The sequence below is a fragment of the Haliotis rubra genome, unplaced genomic scaffold (genome assembly GCF_003918875.1).
Source record: "Haliotis rubra isolate DU_JTF1 unplaced genomic scaffold, ASM391887v1 Scf579, whole genome shotgun sequence".
In the NCBI taxonomy this organism is placed as follows: Eukaryota; Metazoa; Mollusca; class Gastropoda; order Lepetellida; family Haliotidae; genus Haliotis; species Haliotis rubra.
Window position 1 is genome coordinate 564,604 of NW_025767278.1, and position 25,584 is coordinate 590,187.

Consider the following 25,584-nt stretch of genomic DNA (forward strand, 5'->3'; position numbering starts at 1 on the left):
AAACTAGGTCGCGTTCTTCCCGATACTTACCATGTTTGTGCTGTTACTGCTGTTGTCCCTGTTGCAGTATGGGGACACATTTGACCCTGGATGTAGCTTCATGAATGGTCAGTGTCAGTACAGTGTCAAACTCGGACACGAGGGTCAGTGCGACACTCAGACCACCGCCGCCACCACCGCCTCCGCTTCCTGCTGTGCCGCTGTACAAAATGACGTCACGTTGATGAAGGCGTCCATGGCGTCCATGGCGAAGCAGATCGAACAGATTCAGAGTACGGTAAGTTATAGTATGAACCAGTACGCGACATAAGGTGCTCATTTTGAGCAGTAGGTTGAAGGTTGTAGTATGGCAAGTACGTATCGTACGGTGCTCAGTTTCAGAATACCGTAGTAGACAATACATTACGTAGGGTTGACAGATTCAAGATACGGTAGGTTATACCATGAATCAGTACGCGAAATACGGTGCTCATTTTGAGCAGTAGGTTGAAGGATGTAGTATGGCAAGTACGTACCGTAATAGACAATACATTACGTTGGGTTGACAGATTCAAGATACGGTAGGTTATACAATGAATCAGTACGCGAAATACGATGCTCATTTTGAGCAGTAGGTTGAAGTATGGCAAGATGTAGTATGGCAAGTACGTACCGTAATAGACAATACATTACGTTGGGTTGACAGATTCAAGATACGGTAGGTTATACCATGAATCAGTACGCGAAATACGGTGCTCATTTTGAGCAGTAGGTTGAAGGATGTAGTATGGCAAGTACGTACCGTAATAGACAATACATTACGTAGGGTTGACAGATTCAAAATACGGTAGGTTATAGTATGAGTCAGTACGACATACGGTGCTCATTTTGAGAGTACGGTAGGGTATATTCTAAGCGACTACGTGACGTACGGTGCTCCGTTTCAGAATACCGTACATGGTGTTCGTAGACAATTCTTTACGTAGAGTTGACAGACTCAGGACACTCTAATCCGACTAAAGAGGTTCCAAAGAGTGTAGGGGCGGTGGGGTAGCCTAGTGGTTAAAGCGTTCGCTCGTCACGCCCAAGATCCGGGTTCGATTCCCCACATGGGTACAATGTGTGAAGCCCATTTCTGGTGTCCCCCGCCGTGATATTGCTGGAATATTGCTAAAAGCGGCGTAAAACCAAACTCAGTCAGTCAGTCCAAAAAGTGTAAAAGATAAAACAGACGTTAATATTATACAAATAATATGCACAGGTAACTGTACATCTGTGATGGCAATAGGTGTTTGCCGGTTATTCTGAAAACAATGAAAAAACAGATACCGTCTCATATAGTTTCTAGTGCAAACGTATCATCGTCTTCTTGGAGGAAGATACTTTGCCCTTATCAGAGGCCTCGCTTCACACGCTGGTATTGCGACCACAGAAATAGGAATCAGTTTGAACAAAAATATTTAGTTCCTAAGCATCGCGCAGGGGGCGGTGGGTTTGTCTAGTGGTTAAGGCGTTCGCTCCTCACGCCAAGACCCGGGTTCGAGTCCCCACATGGACAAAATGTGTGACGCCCATTTCTTGTCTCCTCCGCCGTGATATTGCTGGAATATTGCTAAAAGTGGCGTAAAACTAAACTCACTCACTCACATTCCTAAGTGTCGCAAGTTTGAGATCCGGTATGTGATAGCTTAACTGCAGGAAACCAAAAACAATAGATTTGGTAGAAATCTTTGTTAAAAGTATCACCCATTGTGCGATTGCGACTACATATCAAGTATGTGTTTATGAATCACAACCAACTCTTGATGATACCAGGCGTTCTGGACAAGATAACCGTATCCATTTGTCCCCACGAAGGAGAAAAGCGATCATCTTGTCTAACTGTTTTTAAATTGGCTAAATTTTACGTTATCTGTGACCAAGTGCACGAGCGTAATTCCAATATGGATTCCTGTTTGTGTCGGCCGAGGTCCCAAGATTGGACTGAGAACATCCGAGCGGCTTATTAGACGATGGGTTAATGAGTAAACGTTGTCGGATTTCACAAAACAGGGTCGGGTTCTATTCTCATGGGGTAATATACATACTCTTTACTATAGAAAGTTACCATCATGGGCATCATTTCAGACTCGTGCGAACGCGACATCTCCCAACGAACTCCTCATCGCTGATGAGCTGCAGAAAGCTCTGCTAGAGAAGGAGTCACAGATTGGCAACATAACCAAACAAGCAGCCGCCGAAATAGCGCGTCTGCAGAACGAGGTTGACACTTGTAGGAAGAGACCGGACTGCGGCGGTCGTCCACGTTCGACCACCACCTCTACCCCGACTGCCACTACTTCAAAACCAAGTGGGTCGTACTTTTAGTTCATTGTAACTGGGTAGTCTAGTGGTTAAAGCGTTCGCTTTTCACGCCGAAGGCCCGGGTTCGATTCCCTCCATTGGTAAAATGTTTGAAGCCCATTTGATGTTGCCGGAATATTGCAAAAAAGCGGCGTAAAAACCCCACTCACCCAATCACTTACTCACTGTAAGATCATGATGGTATAACCAAATACTTGTAATTAATTCTAAGATGTATTTGGGAAATGCTCACCACTGTTTTACTCATACTTGTTCACACCTCGCGTTGTACATAGCGTCGATATTGGTGCCTGTGTCATATAGCAAGATTCAATAATTTAATACAAAAATCTTTTGGACGTAAGTGATATGTTTCGTATTTTTTGTTACTTATGCAATTAATTTTTAACCCGATAAATTTTGTAGATGTTAAAACCAATCAAACACCGTATTGCGTGTAGGCACGTATATTGTTGTTTTTTACACAATATCCGTGTCCTTCGAAATAATCATTAGTTACTTCCATCAGTACTAGAGGCCGAGACCCGTGAAGATTAGAACTGATCTTCAGCAACCCATGCTTGTCGTAAGAGGCGACTAACGGGATCGGGTGGTCAGGTTCACTGACTTGGTTGACACATGTCATCGTATCCCAATTGTGTAAATCGATGCTCATGCTGTTGATCACTGGATTGTCTGTTTCAGACTCGATTATTTAGAAACCCCCGCCATATAGATGGAATATTGCTGAGTGTGGCGTAAAACACAACTCACTCACTCGAGACCTAGTTGTCTAAGGCGCCACGAATCGCTACGCAGAGTTGCTTCTATCAGACGCCTTCTATTTCACGACAGTCAATACCTACTATCATGCCACCTTCTGCGACTTCGAGAGCACCGGACAACTGTGGGTACAACCAGTCCAGCCAAGCCTTGTCGAAATGGTACCGTGGGAGGGCAAAAAATCCACCCTTACAGGGCCTCTGAGTGACCACACGCTGGGCACACCTGGTGGTAAGGAAGAAATATGACTGGGAAATGTTAACACTGTGTCGACCATTCTGGGTATGTGTGCCAGTCAGTATTTACGTACGTGTGTGTGTGTGTGTGAGTGTGTGCATGTACGTGTATGTCAGTCTTGTCAAACAAATAACTAAATCAGTTTTACTTCAGATCAAAGGTCAGTTTAGATATTTAATGTCGTTTAAAAGATCAAACATCAATTTAAAGATTTAATCTATCATTATATGTGTTTTCTTCATGGTTTTTAAAAAGAATATTTGATGTCAATCTTGTCAAAATAAATAACTAAATTACTACAAAAGGACTTTTTTACGGAGGACTTTTTACCGGTACTTTTTAACGGGGGGCTTTTTGCCTACAATCGCATTCCATACCTGCCCTATAAAGTGTTTTCCTCGGTCTGTCGCTAATGGCCTAATGTAGTAAACGACAGCGACAGTGAACACCGGCCTTCCAACCATGCCGGGTAAAAAAAATGTGCCTTCATTGAATAAGAGCTCAGAAATTCTAACGATTGGTTTACTTTCTTTGGATATTGTTTTTGATATAAGTGTAGACAAATCCTGACAAACGTCATTCCAACTAATGATTAGAAATATACTGATCTACAAAAGAAAGTATACACTGTTGTGAGGGTGAAGGGTAGGGGTTGGGTCTGAGTATAATTTTCGAAAAATATTTTTTAAAATGTTGTGATTGGGACTTGCAAATCACAAACACCTTGCACCTGTTACCAATGTTTGTTACTGGTACGTCACAATCTAAACGCTTTTGAAATTTTATTTATGTTGCTTTTTGGAAAGTAATTCAACAAGTACCAGATACTTTCTTTTGTAAGTCAGTATATATTCGAAAAGACGAATTTCACTATACCCAACTTCCTCACAATCAGTAGTTTTCTCATTTCCTCATAGATGTATTTTCATGACTTACAAGAATATTTGATTAAAAAAGTAATGAACAAAACAATGTTCCAGGAGCGTACCTGTACATAGATACATATAAATCGGCTCAGTGGTATGGACCTAAGACAATCAGTGCTATCATGGAGTCGCCTGTGTTCGCCCCGTCACCTAACTACTGTGTACGGTTCTGGTACAACATGTTTGGCAAAAACATCGAGGACCTCAACGTCTATGCCAAGGTCAGCATTGGGAATTTACTTGAACCTGCTCTTAAATATGGCGTCGTGGTTTAGAGACGGGAATATGAGAGGGCAGGGTAGGGCAATTTCGTATTTTTCCCTTCAGTGGAATAGGAGAGGTAGGCAGGAAGATATTTTGTCTCAAATTATGACTCGGATGATAAATATTGTTTTATCGAACTGATCGAACTTTCTGAGAATGTTGAAGACAATTCTACCCTACCCCCCACCCACCCAACATACACTCACCCACTTGTTCCATATCCCCAAGGGGCGGTGGGGTAGCTTAGTGGTTAAAGCGTTGGCTCGTCACGCCGAAGACTCGGGTTCGAATCCCCACATGGGTACAATGTGTGAAGCCCATTTCTGGTGTTCCCCGCCGTGATGTTGCTGGAATATTGCTTAAAGCGGCATAAAACCAAAACTCAGTCAGTCAGTCAGCCATATCCCCAAAGTCTTGAATCCACTGTGGTGTAGTGTATCAGAGGTTGTCTCCCCTACCCCCAACATACACTTACACACTTACCCACGTCTTCCTTTGGAGTATCCCCAAAGACTTGAATGCTCTATGATGTAGTATATTGGACTGTGTATACCCCACCCCAAAACATACATTACACATTTCTCGTGGCATATTCCCTCTGAACTGAATCACCTGTGGTATAGTATATCACTAGTTGTCCAACAGGTTGGCAGTGGTAATGGCTATCCAATATGGACGCGCTCCAAGGGCAACGCTATCGAGTGGAAGATGGGCGAAGTGGACATAGGCTCGGAATACACCTCAAGACCATTCCATGTTGGTAACACACCGCGTTAGGCTGATAGTGACAATGGATATATAATGTGACAATTTCTCAAGTTTTAAAACTCTACTCAAGACAAATCTCTTCCGGGTGTCATACCTCTAAAACTCTTTCCTACCTTCTGCAAAGCGCTTTGAGCATGACATTGAAAGTGGATATAGCACTATAGAAATTGACTTTATTTTTTAGATATACATGTATTATATATATTCTGTTTGTCTGCTCATCATAATAGCAGTTAATGTACTCACAACGAAACGTGTTTGGCTAAACCTTCTTGTCTATATTTTGTTCGTTAGCTAACACTGATAATCTAATATTCACTGTAGGTTGATATGTAGGGTGTCCCGATCCGCTGATCGTGGGTTTATTTAGTAAACGCAATAATGCTTGCTCTTTACCCATGACCAATGGTTTCAGTTAGTTGGAAGGACGAGCTGTGATATATCTGAAATACAGATAGAAGGGCGTTACACGCACCTCACTCTCTGGGTCCAGGCATCAATTGAAGGATGGTGCTGTTAGAATGCTTAGTGTGTATGGGCGGTGGGGTAGCCTTGTGGTTTAAGCGTTTGCTCGTCACACCGAAGGCCCGGGTTCGATTTCCCAAATGGGTACAATGTGTGTAGCCCATTTCTAGTGTCCCCTGCCGTGAAGTTGCTGGAATATTGCTACAACATCGCCGATATTCTGGTGGTTCGTAGTATGTGAAGCACAATAAACAGATGTTCGAAATTATGAACAACGTTCAACGACGTCGAGTCAGGGCGTTGCTACGTTGAAAATCAATCCAGCGGTCATTGTATCCTCCTGATCCACATTTACCCCGTATTAGAGACTCCCACATTGTTGTAGGATATCATACAAGTATGGAATCTGAGAAGGGACATTGTCGCTATGTCGCTATGTCGCATTGTCGCCCTCTCAAAAACAAGTAAAGTGAGGCGAAATAAACAAAAACGCGACACGCGACATTGCGACAATGCGACAATTCGCCCATTTGTCGCATTGTCGCGATGTCGAGTGTCGCGTATTGGTTAATTTTGCTTGTATTTGAGGAGGCGACAAGGCGACAATGCGACAATGTCCCTTCCAGGATTCCATATACAATCGAGCAAGAATTAAAACGTTTGTTGTTTTATCAACAACATTCTCAGGTTGTGTTTGAGGCAACCTCACGAAGTTACAAGACAAAGCCACACAGCACATACCGTTACGACCCCGACTACCACGACACGTATGGCAACATCGCGCTGGATGACGTGCTCGTCTATAACACAACCTGTAACAGTAAGATGTGTTTGATCAACCGCTTGATCGACCCTAATCATTAATAATCAGGGTCTTCATCTGTTTTTACCCATAAGTAGTTCCACATATAACTATTTTGTCTATATCATAACCACAAAGGTTAATCACTATTTTATTACTATGCATAGTGACCGCCTCCGTGGTGTAGTGGTTAGAGCGTCCGCCCGGAGAGCGGAAGGTCGCGGGTTCGATCCCCGACCGCGTCATACCAAAAGACGTTAAAATATGGTACTTGTTGGTCCCTGCCTGGCGCTCGGCATTAATGGTTACAACAAGGACTGGTCGGCTCGGAGTCAGTATAATGTGTCTGAGTGGGGTATCCATGCTTCACTGCGGCATGGTATCTCAGTGGGCTAGCACTATAAAACCAGCTTAAGTTTGGGCTAGTACCGACAGCCGCACATACACACACACGCATGCACGTCGTCATATGAGCGAAATATTCTCAAGTACGACGTTAAATCCAATTTCACCTCACCTCATTATGCATAGTCATTTCACATTTATCTGCAGCCTGAAGCTTGTGAATCATGCAGTCCTTATATAAGGTGGACAGAGGACTACACAGACTCAAAACTGGCGGAGCCAGTTCAGTTACACAAACACAGACATGACAAAGACATGAGACATACTCAAAACAGACGGAGCCAGGGCAGTTACATGACACAGGTGTAGGCCACGATAGAGGTGTAGGCGAAATGGGGTGTAGGCAATATGAGGTCAGGCCACACTGATAGCCTGGAAGCGACACTGACTCAAACATAACACAGTCACCTCTCATGGTAGAAGCTGAAACAGGCCCTAAAGCAGACACGACTGACACAATCAGGACACAGTATCGACACAGTCGGGACACTGACACATACCAGGACACAGTATCGACACAATCAAGGAATTGACACAATCGAGATACAGTATCGACACAACAGGACACTGACAGAATCGGGACACAGTATCGACACAACCAGCACACTGACACAATCGGGACACAGCAAGGACACAGGTGCGACGCTGACACAGCCAAGACGCAGATAAGGCACTGACACAGCCAGGAAACATACCACACACTGATATAGCCAAGTCATAGATCAAACTAAAACGTCAACGATACAGAGAAGGTCAGGACAGAGCTAGGGGGATGTGACTTGACAGTGTTACAGCAGCGCCAAGAACCCACGTTTTCTAAGATCTATATCCTGCTTTCAGGCCTTCCCCAGTGCCCTCCTGGTTCCTTCATGCGGACAGTGAACGACAGCCGGTCCTGCTACTCTTTCCACACATCGGCCGCGTCTTGGATCACAGGCCAAGTGAACTGTAAAGTAGAGAATGCCCTATCCCATTTAGTTGCCATCAACTCAAAGGAAGAACAGGATTTCTTGGTGAACGTCATCAAGAGCAATGCAGGTGACGATAAATCACTTCAAAGTGAGTGAGTGACTGAGTGAGTGAGCTAGCGAGTATGGTTTTATGCCGTTTTTTAGCAATATTCCAGTAAGTAATTCTCTTAATTCACGTAAGAGCTGACAGAATGGATATCTGGTAGTCAGGTTTAGGGATCGCTGATTTTGCGTCACTGTGTGCCTTTGGTAGGTTTGTTACACATCTGAATAAGTAAGTGAGTTTTACGCCGCTTTTAGCAATATTCCAGCAATATCACGATGGGGACTGCAGAAATGGGCTCCACACATTGTACCCATGTGGTGAATCAAACCCGGGTCTTCGGCGTCACTAGCGAACGCTTTGACCACTAGAGTAGCATAGTGACTGATAATTTCACCTCATGTCCCTAATACGTCTTAATTTTATTATTTAAGGCTCCAGCAATGATGAAAAAAATGATCCTCGGTGAATGAGAGCATCATTGCTATACATTGAACAATTTTAGCAAAATGTCCGCTGTGGTCCCAATCCCAACAAGGGAGAAAGAAATTGTAGATAGATGCGATGCGCAAGCTTCCTCTCTTGTGGGATTGCATCCAACTGCTTGCTCTCGACGAGAGCCACCCCGTTCTCGATAACCTTACTATCGTTTCAGGAAATCTTTAGAGGCCAGACGGGATACGAACTCACAATCGCACAGTTGCGCGGGTGCACGAAGCAAGCTGTATATTCCCAGCAGTTAAGCTGACTGAGCCACCACTACTCCCGTGGGATCGGCATTCGATTTTCCTGGTCTACTTTCCTGGTCTCGATGACCTTACTATCGTTTCAGGAAATCTTGAGAGGCCAGCTAGAGCTTCTTGTTGTTTCTCTTGTTACTGATATTAGTCCACTGCAGATAATACGTGATATCGCAGAGAACTACTTCGAGTTGCCCCGACGTGTTATCGATAGCACGAAGCAGTTGGATGGATTCACCATTTATTATTCTTAGGAGCGTTACGAACATGTTGAATGTATAAAGGTTCTACATTATGCTTTCGATATGTACACTCCGGGAGTGTTTTATCTTAAAAGTAATAACGTAAGCACTGTCGATCTCACGCAACCGAGGATCGTGGTCGATGCGGGCGGTTCCCATTTCCCGAGCTCGGTTTATCGATGTGATTAAAAATTATAGGTTTCCCGTAACAAATGTGAAAACGGTGCACGATTGGTTTTCGAACCCGATGCAATTCTGGCAAATCAATTCAATTTTGCCGTGTGGTGAGCGACAACTTGGTGTGGCGTGACTTTGACCGACTCTCGTCGCGATGAACTCAGTCAGTCCGTTTACTCGTTTCACGTTTACTATCAGATCAGACGTATCCTGAAAGAAGCCAGCACACCGCTTCCACAGGACAAGGCATGGGATGCAACGTATACGAACGTATTTGCGATGAATTTGAAATAAATCCGAATACTGATTTGCGTTTGTCGGGAGTGAATCACGGTTTGGACATTCCCATATCTCGTAGAAGCTAGCAAAAGGTTGAAAGAATGGGGTGGCAAGACGAATGCGAAATCTTACGTCACGACGAACGAGTGGAGAGATGATCTTATGGCTTTTGATAATAGCAAGGATTACCGCGGTTGGAGGTTTTTAAATGTATAGCAATATATGATGCTCTCATTCACCAAGGATAATTTTTTTCATCATTGCTGGAGCCTTAAATAATAAAATTAAGACTTAGTAGGGACATGAGCTGAAACTACCAGTCTCCATACTACTACTAGGCTATCCCACCGCCCCGTTTACACATCTACCACCACCACCATCAACTATAGTGATATGCTACCTGGCCATCATTCACAGCGCCATGGGTGGCCTAGTGGTTAAAGCGTTCGTTCGTCACACTTAGGACCCGGGTTCGATTTCCCCCCTACAACGTTTGAAGCCCATTCTTGGCGTGCCCCGCTGTGATATTGCTGGAATATCGCTAAAAACGGCGTAAAGCCCAAATTACGTACTCACTATCTGAAAGTATAGGAGTTGGACCAACTGAAACAGGACACATGAGTATAATCTGGCATATGTGTTCTGCACCAGAAGCCACCTGCTTGAAAGTATCTGTACACACATTCAGCAAGTCATCATGCTGAATGTTGAAAAATGTGGTCAGTTTAAATTACTGGATGGATTTAGTTTTCTTATAAAAAAACATATACGAAAAAGATATTACACAATTGGATCCAATTACAGCTGTCAGATGTCTCTATCTGGCCAGAAGCTTCTGATTTAGCGCAGCAGAACCTAAGCAATAAACAAAACAAACTAAAACGAAATTATGGCTTGAAATTTCACACTGTCTTTCTCCCAATAGCCTTGACGGCTGCTGGCATTGTCGGCTTCTACACTTCGGGCAACGACGAGTTGAATGAGAAGACCTTTCAATGGACGGGGTCAGAGGTTTCCAGCAACATTACCTACACCAACTGGTATCCAGGGCAACCAAACAACGTGGCCGGCGTTCAGCATTGCTTACTGATGGAGTATCCCAATGCTGACTACCAGTGGGGAGATATCGAGTGTAACACTGCACACCCCTACATCTGTGAAGTGGACCTGCCCAAGGCCGTGCACCAACCGGGGACGTCTCAGTAAAATGTGGAGGGTATAAATAGAATAAAGCTAGAATTTCACTTTACAGATTTAGTTATTGTGTTATTGCCCAAAGATCGGTATCATTGTTGTGAAGTAATTTCGATTTGTTTGTTTGTTTAGCGCCGCACTCAGCAATGTTATGGCTGTATGGCGGCTGTCTGTAAATAATCGAGTCTGGACCAGACAATCCAGTATAATCAACGGCACGAGCATCGATCTGCGCAAATGGGATAAGGTGACATATGCCAACGAGCCTGACCCCACGATCCCGTTAATCGTCTCTTACGACAAGCATGGGTTACTGAAGACCAATTCTAACCCGGATCTTCACGGGTCGAAGTAACTTGGAATATCAAAAGGACTTATTATGTAAGAATGCACAATGCCATTTAGAAAGTGGTCAGATATAACCATGTTATGCTTGGGAATTACACTTTCTCAGTAAAGTACAGATTCTCGTACTTTTGTTGGGTTGAGTCCCATCCGGGATTTGAACCCACACCCTCAGAGTCAGCACTGGAAAAAAAGTCCATGTTTACAAGACATTTCCAATTTTGGAAAGATGATGTTTCCAAAGATTTACAATTTTGGAAATGTCCACAAGGGGAGATAACTGGTGGGTGATGGTAAATCATTGTTATTTGCACGCCCCGGGACCTAATCCCTTGTTGATTGATGAGTGAGTCACAGCAGTTAATAGTCACCAATTAACAAGGCCTACTGCCTTGTTATTTAACAAGTTTTTATGCCTCTTAAAGAAGCCTCTGGAAGTAAGTTAAATCTTTGATGGGCATTAAGAAGTGGAATGCATTCTGTGACCTGATTTTCACCTGATGAAGGAGCAAGCATATGCTCCGAAACTTCGTGTTATTCACAATAAAGAAGTTGACATCCATAAATCTTGCTTTTCTTATTAAAAGGTAAGTTATTAAAATCTGCTGAGCTGTAGGCTTGTTAATCATGTCGCGGTGTGATTATCGCTCTAACACACCTGAGAGATTCGTCAACAGTGTGGTATGCACAGGCGGTGAAACTTGTATTGTATTACATTGGGTTGGTTGCATATTGTTTTGTGTTATGCTGTCAGTTTGTATGTATGTGTGAATGAGGAACCTCACATATTATGACATTGAAAACAGACTAAACTTAACATTTATTCCATGGTCAATATCGCAATGTTAGTGATATGGTAGTATACGCAAGTTTGTTTCACAGTTTTGATAATACCTTCTTTTATGCAGATAAAATTATTAAAAATGAACGAATAATGCCATGCTTCTCTCAGAGTAAGGGAAGATAATTCATATACTGATTCTGATCAAATTAGATATTTCTTTATCGTCCGAACAGAATTCACAAATTACGGATGTTTTGTGTGGGTGTGGTGTGTGTGCATGCACGCGTGTATAACATCTAACTTGATAGGTATTAAAATCAGGTCGTTTGTAACCATAATGACTATATTGGTTGGAAGACTTGAGGAACAAAAATACTTTCACTCTTCAAAAGGAACTGGAACAGTAACATTTTTCATGTTTTCATATGAGCTTCAAAACATTGAATGAAATAAATGCTGTATGATGAAATGGATCAGAGAACATTATCATGGCATAAATGACGTGTGAATGACACATGTAATGGTCAAAATATATAATCACTATGTTAGTTAACTCATGACCAGACACGTCAAACTGGTACCGATAGATGTATATCTAATACGTAAAAATTCAGTATTTCTTAGTACTTGAAATAGAAAACACAAATTTGAATGAGACTGAGATCAATCTGTTAGGTAGCAGTTTACTAAAGTAGAGCTTAAATCAACTTCAAAAGATTGGTCATTCGCAAAGTGAAGCAGATCTCACTTATACTGCAGTAAACAGTATGGGGATACACAACGAAACATACCACTTACGTGATAACAACTCCTGTTTATTGCATAGAGCGGCATTTCGATGTACAACGTTCAGGATAAACAAGCTGATTGAATGTTGATTGATTCCATCACTTGGAGAATGGAGTGGATTTAGACTTGTTGATCTTACTCTCCTGTTGGCCCCAACGACGTGCTACTTGCTGAATTACCTGTTGTTAATTTGCTGCTTGTCACTATGCATATATACCTCTATTCACCTGGTTGTAGTAACTTTTATCTTGATAACGGCGTGAGAATATACATGGAAACTCCCCCTCTATCGACCTTTGATCCAAACGGATGAGTTAACAGAAATGTTGATGCCCGTCTGTTAGCAAATTAACATTGGATTATAGAGACAACGATAGGTCTACGTGTTGATAGAAGAGGATATTCCGGATTATGCGAATGAGAGCACGCCTAATGAGAAAACGAGCCAAATATATGTATAAAGATAGTGTTTTATTTCAGTCTCATTTAGCATATATACTTAGCATATATACATTGAAATATAAAACACATAAAAAAACATAGAAGGCGTAGTAAGCCACGAGTGGTAACGGGAGACTTCAACCCAAACAACGGGACATTAGGAAGGGTGGATGCTCATCCGATGCTGTTATTTGAGAATACCCCTGGTAGTTCCTGTCTGATTGCAATAAAGTATCCCAGCAGTGTATGCTTTTCGGATTTTCTAATGCATAGATGGCATAGTGACTGATCCAAGTTGATCTTATTTCTGTGTTTTTTTACCTCGATATTTAATCATGCCATGTAAACATATGATGTCTATTGCATATTATATTTATGACAAATGAAAATTTACTTAGGTATATGCAATTTTAACTTCAGTACACATCAAATGCTTATATGTATTTCTTATGCAACAATGAAGTTCCGTTCGTATCCTCCAAACAGTGTCGGCCCATAAGTTTTTTCAGGCAATTAACATTGCATGCAATTCAGCAAGTACTACGCCCTTTGCTGTAACCAGTGTTTGGTGGTATAAACCTACACATGTTATTTGTCATCATTCACTTGATGGTCAGTTAATGAATTTATAACAGGTATGATGGTAATACCACGCAGATTACCCGACAAAGGTTCCCATTTCGCATTTCTTGTGTCTGGAGTAAATACTCAGCATTATGAGTTAAGGTCTGATGTGACAAATGTATTACATGTTAGACAGGAACTACCAGGGGTATTCTCAAATAACAGCATCGGATGAGCATCCACCCTTCCTAATGTCCCGCTGTTTGGGTTGAAGAAATTTTGTCAAGGTGGCCAGAAGCCCAGTCCCTGTGTCCGTCACGGTCGAGGGAGCAGATACCGACAAGCTTGCAGTTTGGTTTGGAAATTAGACTGTTGGCGAGAAACATTAATCGCTCTGGATCAGTTCCCCTCTAATTACATGGGGATATATAATGAGAAGAAGCATGAAAGTGTACATTCGACTTCGAAATGGCTAATGCTCAACTTGAACAGAAGTTTATTCCTACACCTCGTTGGTGCACCAGTTTCAAAATGGAATGTTAACTGTTAGACAGTTTGCTGATTCAGCGTCTCTTCTTTCTCATCTTTAATATATTTATAACGTACTTATAAATATGTCCATATAGTCTCCCGTTACCACTCGTGGCTTACTACGCCTTCTATGTTTTTTATGTGTTTTATATTTCAATGTATATATGCTAAGTATCGTTGTCTCTATAATCCAATGTTAATTTGCTAACAGACGGGCATCAACATTTCTGTTAACTCATCCGTTTGGATCAAAGGTCGATAGAGGGGAGTTTCCATGTATATTCTCACGCCGTTATCAAGATAAAAGTTACTACAACCAGGTGAATAGAGGTATATATGCATAGTGACAAGCAGCAAATTAACAACAGGTAATTCAGCAAGTAGCACGTCGTTGGGGCCAACAGGAGAGTAAGATCAACAAGTCTAAATCCACTCCATTCTCCAAGTGATGGAATCAATCAACATTCAATCAGCTTGTTTATCCTGAACGTTGTACATCGAAATGCCGCTCTATGCAATAAACAGGGAGTTGTTATCACGTAAGTGGTATGTTTCGTTGTGTATCCCCATACTGTTTACTGCAGTATAAGTAAGATCTGCTTCACTTTGCGAATGACCAATCTTTTGAAGTTGATTTAAGTTCTACTTTAGTAAACTGCTACCTAACAGATTGATCTCAGATTAAAACATCTCATTCCAAATTCGTGTTTTCTATTTCAGGTACTAAGAAATACTGATTTTTTACGTATTAGATATACATCTATCGGAACCAGTTTAACGTGTCTGGTCATGAGTTAACTAACATAGTGATTATATATTTTTTGACCATTACATGTGTCATTCACACGTCATTTATGCCATGATAATGTTCTCTGATCCATTTCATCATACAGCATTTATTTCATTCAATGTTTTGAAGCTCATATGAAAACATGAAAAATGTTACTGTTCCAGTTCCTTTTGAAGAGTGAAAGTATTTTTGTTCCTCAAGTCTTCCAACCAATATAGTCATTATGGTTACAAACGACCTGATTTTAATACCTATCAAGTTAGATGTTATACACGCGTGCATGCACACACACCCACACCCACACAAAACATCCGTAATTTGTGAATTCTGTTCGGACGATAAAGAAATATCTAATTTGATCAGAATCAGTATATGAATTATCTTCCCTTACTCTGAGAGAAGCATGGCATTATTCGTTCATTTTTTAATAATTTTATCTGGTTAAAAGAAGGTATTATCAAAACTGTGAAACAAACTTGCGTATACTACCATATCACTAACATTGCGATATTGACCATGGAATAAATGTTAAGTTTAGTCTGTTTTCAATGTCATAATATGTGAGGTTCCTCATTCACACATACATACAAACTGACAGCATAACACAAAACAATATGCAACCAACCCAATGTAATACAATACAAGTTTCACCGCCTGTGCATACCACACTGTTGACGAATCTCTCAGGTGTGTTAGAGCGATAATCACACCGCGACATGATTAACAAGCCTACAGCTCAGCAGATTTTAATAACTTACCTTTTTAATAAGAAAAGCAAGATTTATGGATGTCAACTTCTTTATTGTGAATAACACGAAGTTTCGGAGCATATGCTTGCTCCTTCATCAGGTGAAAATCAGGTCACAGTAATGCATTCCACTTCTTAATGCCCATCAAAGATTTAACTTACTTCCAGAGGCTTCTTTAAAGGTCACATGCAACGTAAAACACAACTTTGCAGATTCTGATACCTTTCGGTATGGACTTACCGAAACAAATCATCAAAAATGCAAATTCAAGTTATAAAGTTGAAAAATAACGCGATGAAAAAACCGCGCGAAATCGGAGTTCAAACGATTCACTAATTTTCCCCCGAAAATTTCGGGGGAAAACGGGTTTCAACAGCTGGGCTGCGCTCATAGCATGTGCGCAGTGAAATAGGTTCGCGCAACTTGGAAGCGGGCTGTCTGGTGAATACTCGGTGAAGGCTTTGGTGTGAGCTATTTTCATAATGTTTTGTTGATATCTCACAGGCGCGAGCTTTTTATATGTTATGACAGTAAATAAACTGTTTATATAATTTCATATGTCTATTTCCCCACACGTTCTTCTTACCGAGTCACTTTCTTAGTTCGATACTTAAAAGCAATGTCATTATTTAGCGTTGACAGAATTTCTAACTGTGATATACTATGTAGATATGTCGTTGTCACAGACAAAACTCAATGTCTTGTTTAATTGACACCTGTGTGTCTGCCTGCCTGTCTGCTAATGACAATATTCAATACACAACTGCGATCACTGACCACATGCAATTTGAACTTAACACCAATCAGGCTATACACCATAAACAAAACGCATTGATTTATGGCCCGAGTTCGGTCTCTGTCACATTATGTAATTACACAGACAGGCAGGTGTGATACTTGAACACATGACATGTTATGATGTCTGTTGATTGCAAAATGTTATACACAAAAAAATGAGCATGTATTTACAAAACCCAACATCTCTATATATACACACACAATCAGCCGTGAGGGCATCTGCAAATGAACCAGCCGTTACACCAGCCCTGACTGGGTTCGGTATCCCGGCTGCTTCGTTTCTTGGGAGGTAAACCCAAGTACAAAATATTGCACTTTTGATTTGCGATTATACGCTTATAATTTTGTTTATTTGTTTTTTTCATAATCAGCAATGCATATTATATGTCATAAAGAAGTGATAATTGTGTTTTAATTATGTTTTCGATTTTTTGGTTGCATGTGACCTTTAAGAGGCATAATAACATGTTAATTAACATGGCAGTAGGCCTTGTTAATTGGTGACTATTAACTGCCGTGACTCACTCATCAATCAACAAGGGATTAGGTCCCGGGGCGTGCAAATAACAATGATTTACCATCACCCACCAGTTATCTCCCTTGTGGACATTTCCAAAATTGTAAATCTTTGGAAACATCATCTTTCCAAAATTGGAAATGTCTTGTAAACATGGACTTTTTCCAGTGCATTATATATTTTAAAGCTGATCATATATTTGAACAAAACTATTGTAAAGAGTAAAGAGAATAATGGAGAGTCTTGATTATCTGCAAGTTATTGTCTCCATGTCAAGGTAATAGTATTCTTGTGACTTGATTAATCCCTTTGCATTTGAGGCTAAAACTATATTTATGCTACTGAGATATATCCTATCATAGAACTCTCATGGTGACGAAGATATTAATTCTGGTATATCCAGTTATGTCTGTTTTACCTTTCTGTAAAACTTTTAACATTGAACCTGGAGCCGCGCTACATGCCTACCAAGGGAGGTAGTTCCACTGACTCTGATTCGTCGGAAATCAACTCGTCTTGACGCCTGGATTAACTGAGAAATCCAATACAGCCCTACAACAATTGACACTGTGCCACGGAAAAAAGAATCGTGTCTCTTTTTTTAGTACATTAAGTTAAATTATACTGTTCTGTTAAACATTTCGGAGACTTCATCTCCCCCCCCAAAAAAAATAAAAAAATAAAAATAAAAATAAAAAAATTATTTTTTATATTTTTATATAAATTAAAAAAAGGGGTAAGTAAATAAAATAAAACAAATAACATATGTATAGATCTCATAAGGAATTGACTGAAAATTGCAAATCACTCAAAGGCTGCGTCTGAGAATGTACTACTCGGTGTGTGAGTGAGTGTGTGTGAGAGTGTTGGTATTGAAGGATTCAACGTAATACACTATGCAGTGTTGTATTAATACGTTATACAGTGATGTGTTCCTTGGACGAAACGTATGACCGTGGGTTGTAATCCGATTATACCCGATCATGTTTCTAGCACCACACCGGTGCTTGTTATTTTACCGTAGTGGTAAACGTCTGAGACCCCATCACTTGAGGCACGCCTTTTAGTGAGTGAGTTTGGTTTTACGCCGCTTTTAGAAATATTCCAGCAATATTACGGCGGGGAACACCAGAAATGGGCTTGACACAATGTGTCGGTGTTGGGATTCGAACCCAGGTCTTCAGCGTGACAAGCGAACGCCTAAACCACTAGGCTAAAAACCCTCCTCCCCTCCCCACCACCCCCTCAAACATTGGGCTTACCCTCATATCGCTGACAAGCCGTGGTATAACTGGAATACAAAGCAGCATAAAACTCACGTCACTCACTCACCCCAGGGTGCGTGAACCCGTTACCTTTGGACTATAGAAATTGCGTATCAAACGTGGCAGTGACGAATTATGCAACTGTCTCTGATTGGTCTAGACACCCTAGGCTTGTATTACAATCTTTAAAGGTTGCGTGCGCAGAGATAGTCTTATCTGATCTGCGTTTTTATATTTGTAGTTTAAAACCTAGATCGCGTTCTTCTCGATACTTACCATGTTTGTGCTGTTACTGCTGTTGTCCCTGATTCAATATGGGGACACATTTGACCCTGGATGTAGCTTTATGAATGGTCAGTGTCAGTACAGTGTCAAACTCGGACACGAAGGTCAGTGCGACACTCAGACCACTGCCGCCACCACCGCCTCCGCTTCCTGCTGTGCCGCTGTACAAAATGACGTCACGTTGATGAAGGCGTCCATAGCGCATATAACGAGGCAGATGGAACAGATGCAGAGTGCGGTAGGTTATAGTATGAACCAGTACGTGACATACAGTGCCCATTTTGAGAGTACGGTAGGTTATATTATAAGCGAGTACATGACGTACGGTGCTCTGTTTCAGAATACCGAACGCGATATTAGTAGACAATTCTAGTTGACGTTATTAGACAATTCGTTACGAATGGTTAACAGATTCACTACACGGTTGTTTATTGTGCAAGCAAGTACGTGTCGTACGGTACTCAGTTTCAGAATACCGTTCGTGATATTAGTAGACAATTCTTAGCGTAGGGTTAACAGATTCAGTACACGGTTGTTTATAGTGCAAGCAAGTACGTGTTGTACTCCGTTTCAGAATACCGTAGTTGACGTTATTAGACAATTCGTTACGTAGGGTTAACAGATTCAGTACACGGTTGTTTATAGTGCAAGCAAGTAAGTGTCGAGCTCCGTTTCAGAATACCCTAGTTGACGTTATTAGACAATTCTTTGCGTAGGGTTAACAAATTCTGTACACGGTTGTTTATAGTGCAAGCAAGTACGTGTTGTACTCCGTTTCAGAATACCGTAGTCGACGTTATTAGACAATTCGTTACGTAGGGATAACAGATCAAGGACCCGGTAGGTTCTGCAAAGAGACAACACTTGGTCTATTCACAGGAATATCGAGGTCATATCTATGGTAGGGCCAGACGTTGGTTTCCGTCCGTCAGAGAGTTCGGTCTCTGCTTTGAATTAACGTAATTGAGTTAAGTAACCGTGCGTATTTTATTGGAGTACATTTGTACATGGTGTGAATGAGTGAGTGAGTGAGTGAGGGAGGGAGCGAGCGAGGAGGTTTTACGCCACTTTTAGCAATATTCCATCAACATCACGGCGTGGGACACCGGAAATGGGATTCACACATTGTACACATGTGGGGATTCGAACCCGGGTCTTCTGCGTGACGAGCGAACGCTTTAACCACTGGGCTACCCCACCACCCCGGTGAAGGCGAGGGTCGTGCAATTAATTTTTATGCTATACATTTTGTAGATGTTACAACCAATCAACACCGTATTGCATACTGCCTGGCTAAATGGACTCTTATGGCCAATGTTCGCTGAATACAAGCAAGAATTCCAAATTGCCATGGTTACTATTACAGGTTTGCTTTACACAATATCCGTGTCCTTCGACATAACCATTCGACTCTTATGGCCAATGTTCGCTGAATACAAGCAAGAATCCCAAATTGCCATGGTTACTATTACTGATTTGCTTTACACAGTATCCGTGTCCTTCGACATAACCATTCGTTACTTCCTTCAGTACGAGGGGACAGGGCCCCATTTCAAAAAGCCGATCGTAGCGCTAAGGTGATCGTAACTCCCATGCTGTAGACTTACGACAGTGGTAGCACTGCGATCGCTTTGGGAAACGGGCCCTAGGTTGTCTAAGGCGCCACGAATCACTACACAGAGTTGCTTCCCTTAGATGAACCAGGAAATGTTTCCCCCAGAGCTGTGTGAGACCTGCAATTTTCGGCTTGAATATAAACGCTTGAATACACAATTCACTGTTTTACGACAGTCAATACCAACTACCACGTCACCTACTGCGACTTCGAGAGCACCGACAACTGCGGATACAACCAGTCCAGCCAAGCCTTGGCGACATGGTACCGTGGGGAAGGCCAAACATCCCTTGATACAGGGCCTTGGAGTGACCACACGTTCGGCACACCTGGTGGTAAGAAAAAGCATGATTGGTACATTGTAACACCTTGTCGACCAATCTGGGTATGTGTGAGTCAGTATTTACGCACGTGTGTGTGTGTGAGTGAGTGTGTGTACGTAAGTGTATGGGGGGTTAAACGGGGGAATGGTATTTTTGCACGGCTGATGCAGCGGTAATAATGTGCATCCCATACTTACCAGATCAGGTGTTTTCCTCGGTTTCTGACTCTACCCCAGCTAATGGACCTAAGCAAGTCCTAAACGACATGTACAGCGACAGTGAACCCCGGCCTTCCAACCATGCCGGGTAACAAAGAATGTGCTTAATGGAATAAGAACTCAGAAATTCTCACGATTGGTTTACTTACTTTGGATATTTGTTTTGATATAAGTATACAAATATATCTTTAGAACTATACTGATTTACAAAAGAAAGTATGCACCTGTTTTGAGGGTGAAGGTGTGGGGGTCTGAGTACTATTTCCGAAAAACAACGTAAATATTTTGAAAAATGTAGTTTTCGCGACATGCACCTTACACCTGTTGTCCCATACACCTTGCACCTGTTGTCCCATACACCTTGCACCTGTTGTCCCCTACACCTTGCACCTGTTGTCCCACACACCTTGCACCTGTTGTCCCATACACCTTGCACCTGTTGTCCCACACACCTTGCACCTGTTGTCCCATACACCTTGCACCTGTTTTCCCATACACCTTGCACCTGTTGTCCCATACACCTTGCACCTGTTGTCCCACACACCTTGCACCGTTGTCCCATACACCTTGCACCTGTTGTCCCCACACCTTGCACCTGTTGTCCCATACACCTTGCACCTGTTGTCCCACACACCTTGCACCTGTTGTCCCATACACCTTGCACCTGTTGTCCCACACACCTTGCACCTGTTGTCCCACACACCTTGCACCTGTTGTCCCATACACCTTGCACCTGTTGTCCCACACACCTTGCACCTGTTGTCCCATACACCTTGCACCTGTTGTCCCACACACCTTGCACCTGTTGTCCCATACACCTTGCACCTGTTGTCCCACACACCTTGCACCTGTTGCCAATGTTTGTGGCTTGTATGTCACAATCAAAACGCTTTTGAAATTATTGATGTTGCATTACAGAAAGTCATTCAAAATGTACCAGATGAATTTTCTTTTTTGTATATATAGTCAGTAGTCAGTATGTATATTTCAAAAGATGGCATCTCACTATGACCAACTTCCTCACAATCAGTAGTTTTCTCATTTCCTCACATTTTCATGACTTACAATAATGTTTGATTGTTCCAGGAGTGTACATGTACATAGATGCATATAAAGCAGCTCAGTGGTATAGACCTAGCACTGTCAGTGCTCTGATGGAGTCGCCTGTGTTCGCCCCGTCACCTAACTACTGCATACGGTTCTGGTACAACATGTATGGCCAAAACATCGAGGACCTCAACGTCTATGCCAAGGTCAGCATTGGGAATTTAGTTAAACCTGCTCCTAATTTGGGCGTCGTGGTTTAGAGACGGGAATTTGGCAGGGCAGGGCAGGGCAGGGCAGGGCAGGGCAGGGCAGGGCAATTTTGTTTTTTCCCTTCATTGTGATAGGAGAAATAGGCAGGGAATATCTGTGTATTGGTCAAGCTGTAAGTCAGTTTCGTACAAAATCTACCGTAACATATTACTCAATTCCATTACACATCTTTATTCATATTCAGTCCTCTGCCAGTATACATGTTTTACCTTACCTATTACGTTGGTATAGTACATTTAAAATTAGTATCATTAAAACTTGTCTCATGTTAAGACCCAGATGATTAATCTTGTTTGATCGAATTTTCTCAGAATTTTGAACACCCCGTCCTCCCTACCCACCAACATACACTCACCCATTTCTGCCATATCCCCAAAGACTTGAATCCACTTTGGTGTAAAAAGAGTACTTTAATATATCGATTGGAGGTAGTGTACCCTACCCCAAAACATACACTACACATTTCTCCTTCTGGCATATCCCCTCAGAACTGAATCACCTGTGGCGCAGTATATCACTGGTTGTTCAACAGGTTGGCAATGGTCTTGGTTATCCAATATGGACGCGCTCCAAGGGCAACGACCTCGAGTGGAAGATGGGTGAAGCGGACATAGGTTCGGAATACACCTCAAGACCATTCCATGTAGGTAACACACCGCATGAGGTTGATAGTGAAAACGTGTATTGTGTTTGTCCGCTCATCAAAAGAGCATTTAGTGTAGGCAAATCGAAACGTGTTAAGCTAAACGCTGTTGTCTATAATTTGTTCGTTAGCTTACATTGATAAAGTATGGAGATTTCCCTGTAGGTTGATTTGCAGGACTACGCACCTTCACCATGTCCGGATCCGCTGATCGTGGGTTTTTTATGAGCAACATGCAACGACGTCGAGTCACGGCGTTGCTACGTTGACCATCAATCCACTTAGCAGTCATTGTATCCTCCTGATCCACATTTACCCCGTATGGCCTTCTGTCCGGGACTCGAACATTGTTGTAGGATATCATACAATGCAGCAAGAACTAAAATGTTTGTTGTTTTATCAACTGTATTCTCAGGTTGTGTTTGAGGCCACCTCACGAAGTTACATGACAAAGAGCGGCATATACATGAACAACCCCGACTACCACGACACGTATGGCAACATCGCGGTGGACGACGTGCTCGTCTATAACACAACCTGTAAAAGTAAGAGTTTATTTTATCAACCGCTTCATTATAAGATGGGGGGGGGGGATTTGTAGAGACTACACGCAGGCAGGGCACAGACATGACACAGACAGACACAGACAGGACACTACCAGAAGACAGCCTAGACAATGACATAGATAGGACGCATCTTAGACACAGAACTGGGCTTAGCCAGGATAAACGTTTACACGTCCTGGACAAAGACAAGAGACTAACATAGACTGAACGCTGTTGTCTAGACACTGAAACTACACTAACTCAGTCAGCACTTAACCTAAACATTGATAGCGCCTTAAGGATGTGAACTGACACTGACACAGCAGCACCAAGAGCCCACGTTTTCTATGATCTACATTTTTGTATATCCTGCTTTCTGGCCTTCCCCAGTGCCCTCCTGGTTCCTTCATGCGGACAGGGAACGACAGCCGGTCCTGCTACTCTTTCCACACATCGGCCGCGTCTTGGTACAAAGGCCATGAGAACTGTAAAGTAGAGAATGCCCTATCCCATTTAGTTGCCATCAACTCAAAGGAAGAACAGGATTTCCTGGTGAACGCCATCAAAAGCAATGCAGGTGACGATAAATCACTTCAGAGTGAGTGAGTGTGGTTTTACGTCGCTTTTCGCAATATTCCAGCGATATCACGGCGCAGGACAGCAGAAAATATCGTCAGAAAAATAGTTTCCTTTTGTCTGATCCTTGTTGTGAATTATGTTCATGTTCTTCATTGGGCGGTTGGGTAGCCTAGTGGTTAAAGCGTACGCTCGTCACACCGAAGGCACGGGTTCGATTCCCCACATGGACACAATGTGTGAAGTCCATTTCTAGTGTCCCCCGCCGTGATATTGCTGGAATAGTGCTAAATGCGGCGTAAAAACCAACTCACTCACTCATGTTCTTCATAATTTACGCCACCGTATGTCTGTTTATGTGGTCAGTTTATTACTAAGTATTTACAAATTCCCGGATGGATTTGTTTTTAAAAAACATAAAAATCTTACTCAATTTCATTCAATTACAGCTGTCACATGTCTCTGTCGGGCCAAATATGCTTTGTTTGGAAATTAGCCATGTTTGGAAATTCAGAGTTGTCTTTCCTTGGAAATAGTACTAGACTATTTTCATCTCCGTGCCGCTTGCGTTTAGACAAGGCCCAGTCGTGAACATGGTCACGAGATGGGTACGAGTCGCCGTCCGGCTTGCTGGAATGGCACGAGTAGTTACGAATGTATCTGTCCAGAAGCTTCTGATTTAGTGCAGTAGAACCTTAAGCAATATACAAAACAAACTAAAACGAAATTATGGCTTGAAACTTTGTCTTTTTCACAAATAGCCTTGACGGCTGCCGGCATTGCCGGCTTCTACACCTCGGGCAACGACGAGCTGAATGAGAAGACTTTTGAATGGACGGGGTCAGAGTTTTCCCGCAACATTAACTACACCAACTGGTATCCAGGGCAACCAAACAACGTGGCCGGCGTTCAGCATTGCTTACTGATGGAGTATCCCAATGCTGACTACCAGTGGGGAGATATCGAGTGTAACAGTGCACACCCCTACATCTGTGAAGTGGACCTGTCCAAGACCGTGCACCAACCGGGGACATCTCCGTGAAGTGTTGAGGATATATACAAAATAAAACTAGAATTTCACTTTATAGATTTGGTGCTTGTATATGATTGCCTCACAATCGGTATCATTGTTGTGCAGTAACTAAAAACATCAACAGGACCGATTACATTACGTTACGCTGCGTTGAGGAGTTGAGGGGTGATCTTCCAGAAGCAAGTTGCTCTCGAAGTCTATCCAAGCGACTCTCCAGGTTTCGACAGATCATTGATTTTGGGCGGACAGCTGCTCCATGGTCGATCTGTCTGCGTGCCAGTCCAGTTTCCTAATGGCGATGACGAATTCATATATGTTCGGGTGATGTTTTCTGAAGAGTCTCTTGAAGATGTGAAAAACCTCCAAATGATTTTTTTTGCTTTTGAGTCCTGTATTTCCATGCTGGTTCCAGATACGAGGCGGGTATCTTGCATCGTAGTCTACCCATGTAGACTTGTCATGTAGAGGTCATGTAGTCGTTGAAGGTGGCAATACCCTCAACATCTGGAGACCCGCTCAAGGTATCCATCCACGCATCATGGACCTGATCCACGAGGAGGAGGGGAAGAGAAGCAGCACGTCGCACATGGGAGTTGAAAGCTTGTGTGTAATGGAAAACGCATCCAGGGATGTCAACATCTGGGAACACTGTCTCGATGGCACCAATGGCAGCAGCTTCGTAGTCTGATTGCACTATAGACGGGGAGAGATTTACACCGACAGTTGTAAGCACAATATCTTTTAAGTGAGTAAACAGTCTGATTTATGTGTCACGGGATTTGCTGGGAAGTAGGGAAAAGGCAACTGGATACATCTGGCCCTGTACAAGGCAGTGCAA

General features: G+C 42.4%; 1 protein-coding gene across 4 annotated transcripts; it reads left to right on the top strand.

The window, feature by feature from the left end:
• LOC124254655 (MAM and LDL-receptor class A domain-containing protein 2-like) lies at positions 1–24,793 on the top strand. 4 transcript variants are annotated; one of them, XM_046688495.1, is made up of 8 exons: positions 1–277; positions 2,107–2,329; positions 3,178–3,336; positions 4,323–4,489; positions 5,178–5,288; positions 6,453–6,585; positions 23,517–23,714; positions 24,475–24,793. In XM_046688495.1, exons 1-8 carry the CDS (start codon positions 32–34, stop codon positions 24,753–24,755), a joined length of 1,518 nt encoding a protein of 505 aa, XP_046544451.1. In that variant the 5' UTR covers positions 1–31; the 3' UTR covers positions 24,756–24,793. The 4 variants fall into 4 exon arrangements, with proteins under 4 accessions (XP_046544451.1, XP_046544454.1, XP_046544453.1 ...); XM_046688498.1 differs by lacking the exon at positions 6,453–6,585 and adding an exon at positions 23,008–23,137; XM_046688497.1 differs by lacking the exons at positions 3,178–3,336; positions 4,323–4,489; positions 5,178–5,288; positions 6,453–6,585 and adding exons at positions 20,268–20,426; positions 21,719–21,885; positions 22,482–22,592; positions 23,008–23,137.
• Positions 24,794–25,584: the final 791 nt, after the last annotated feature.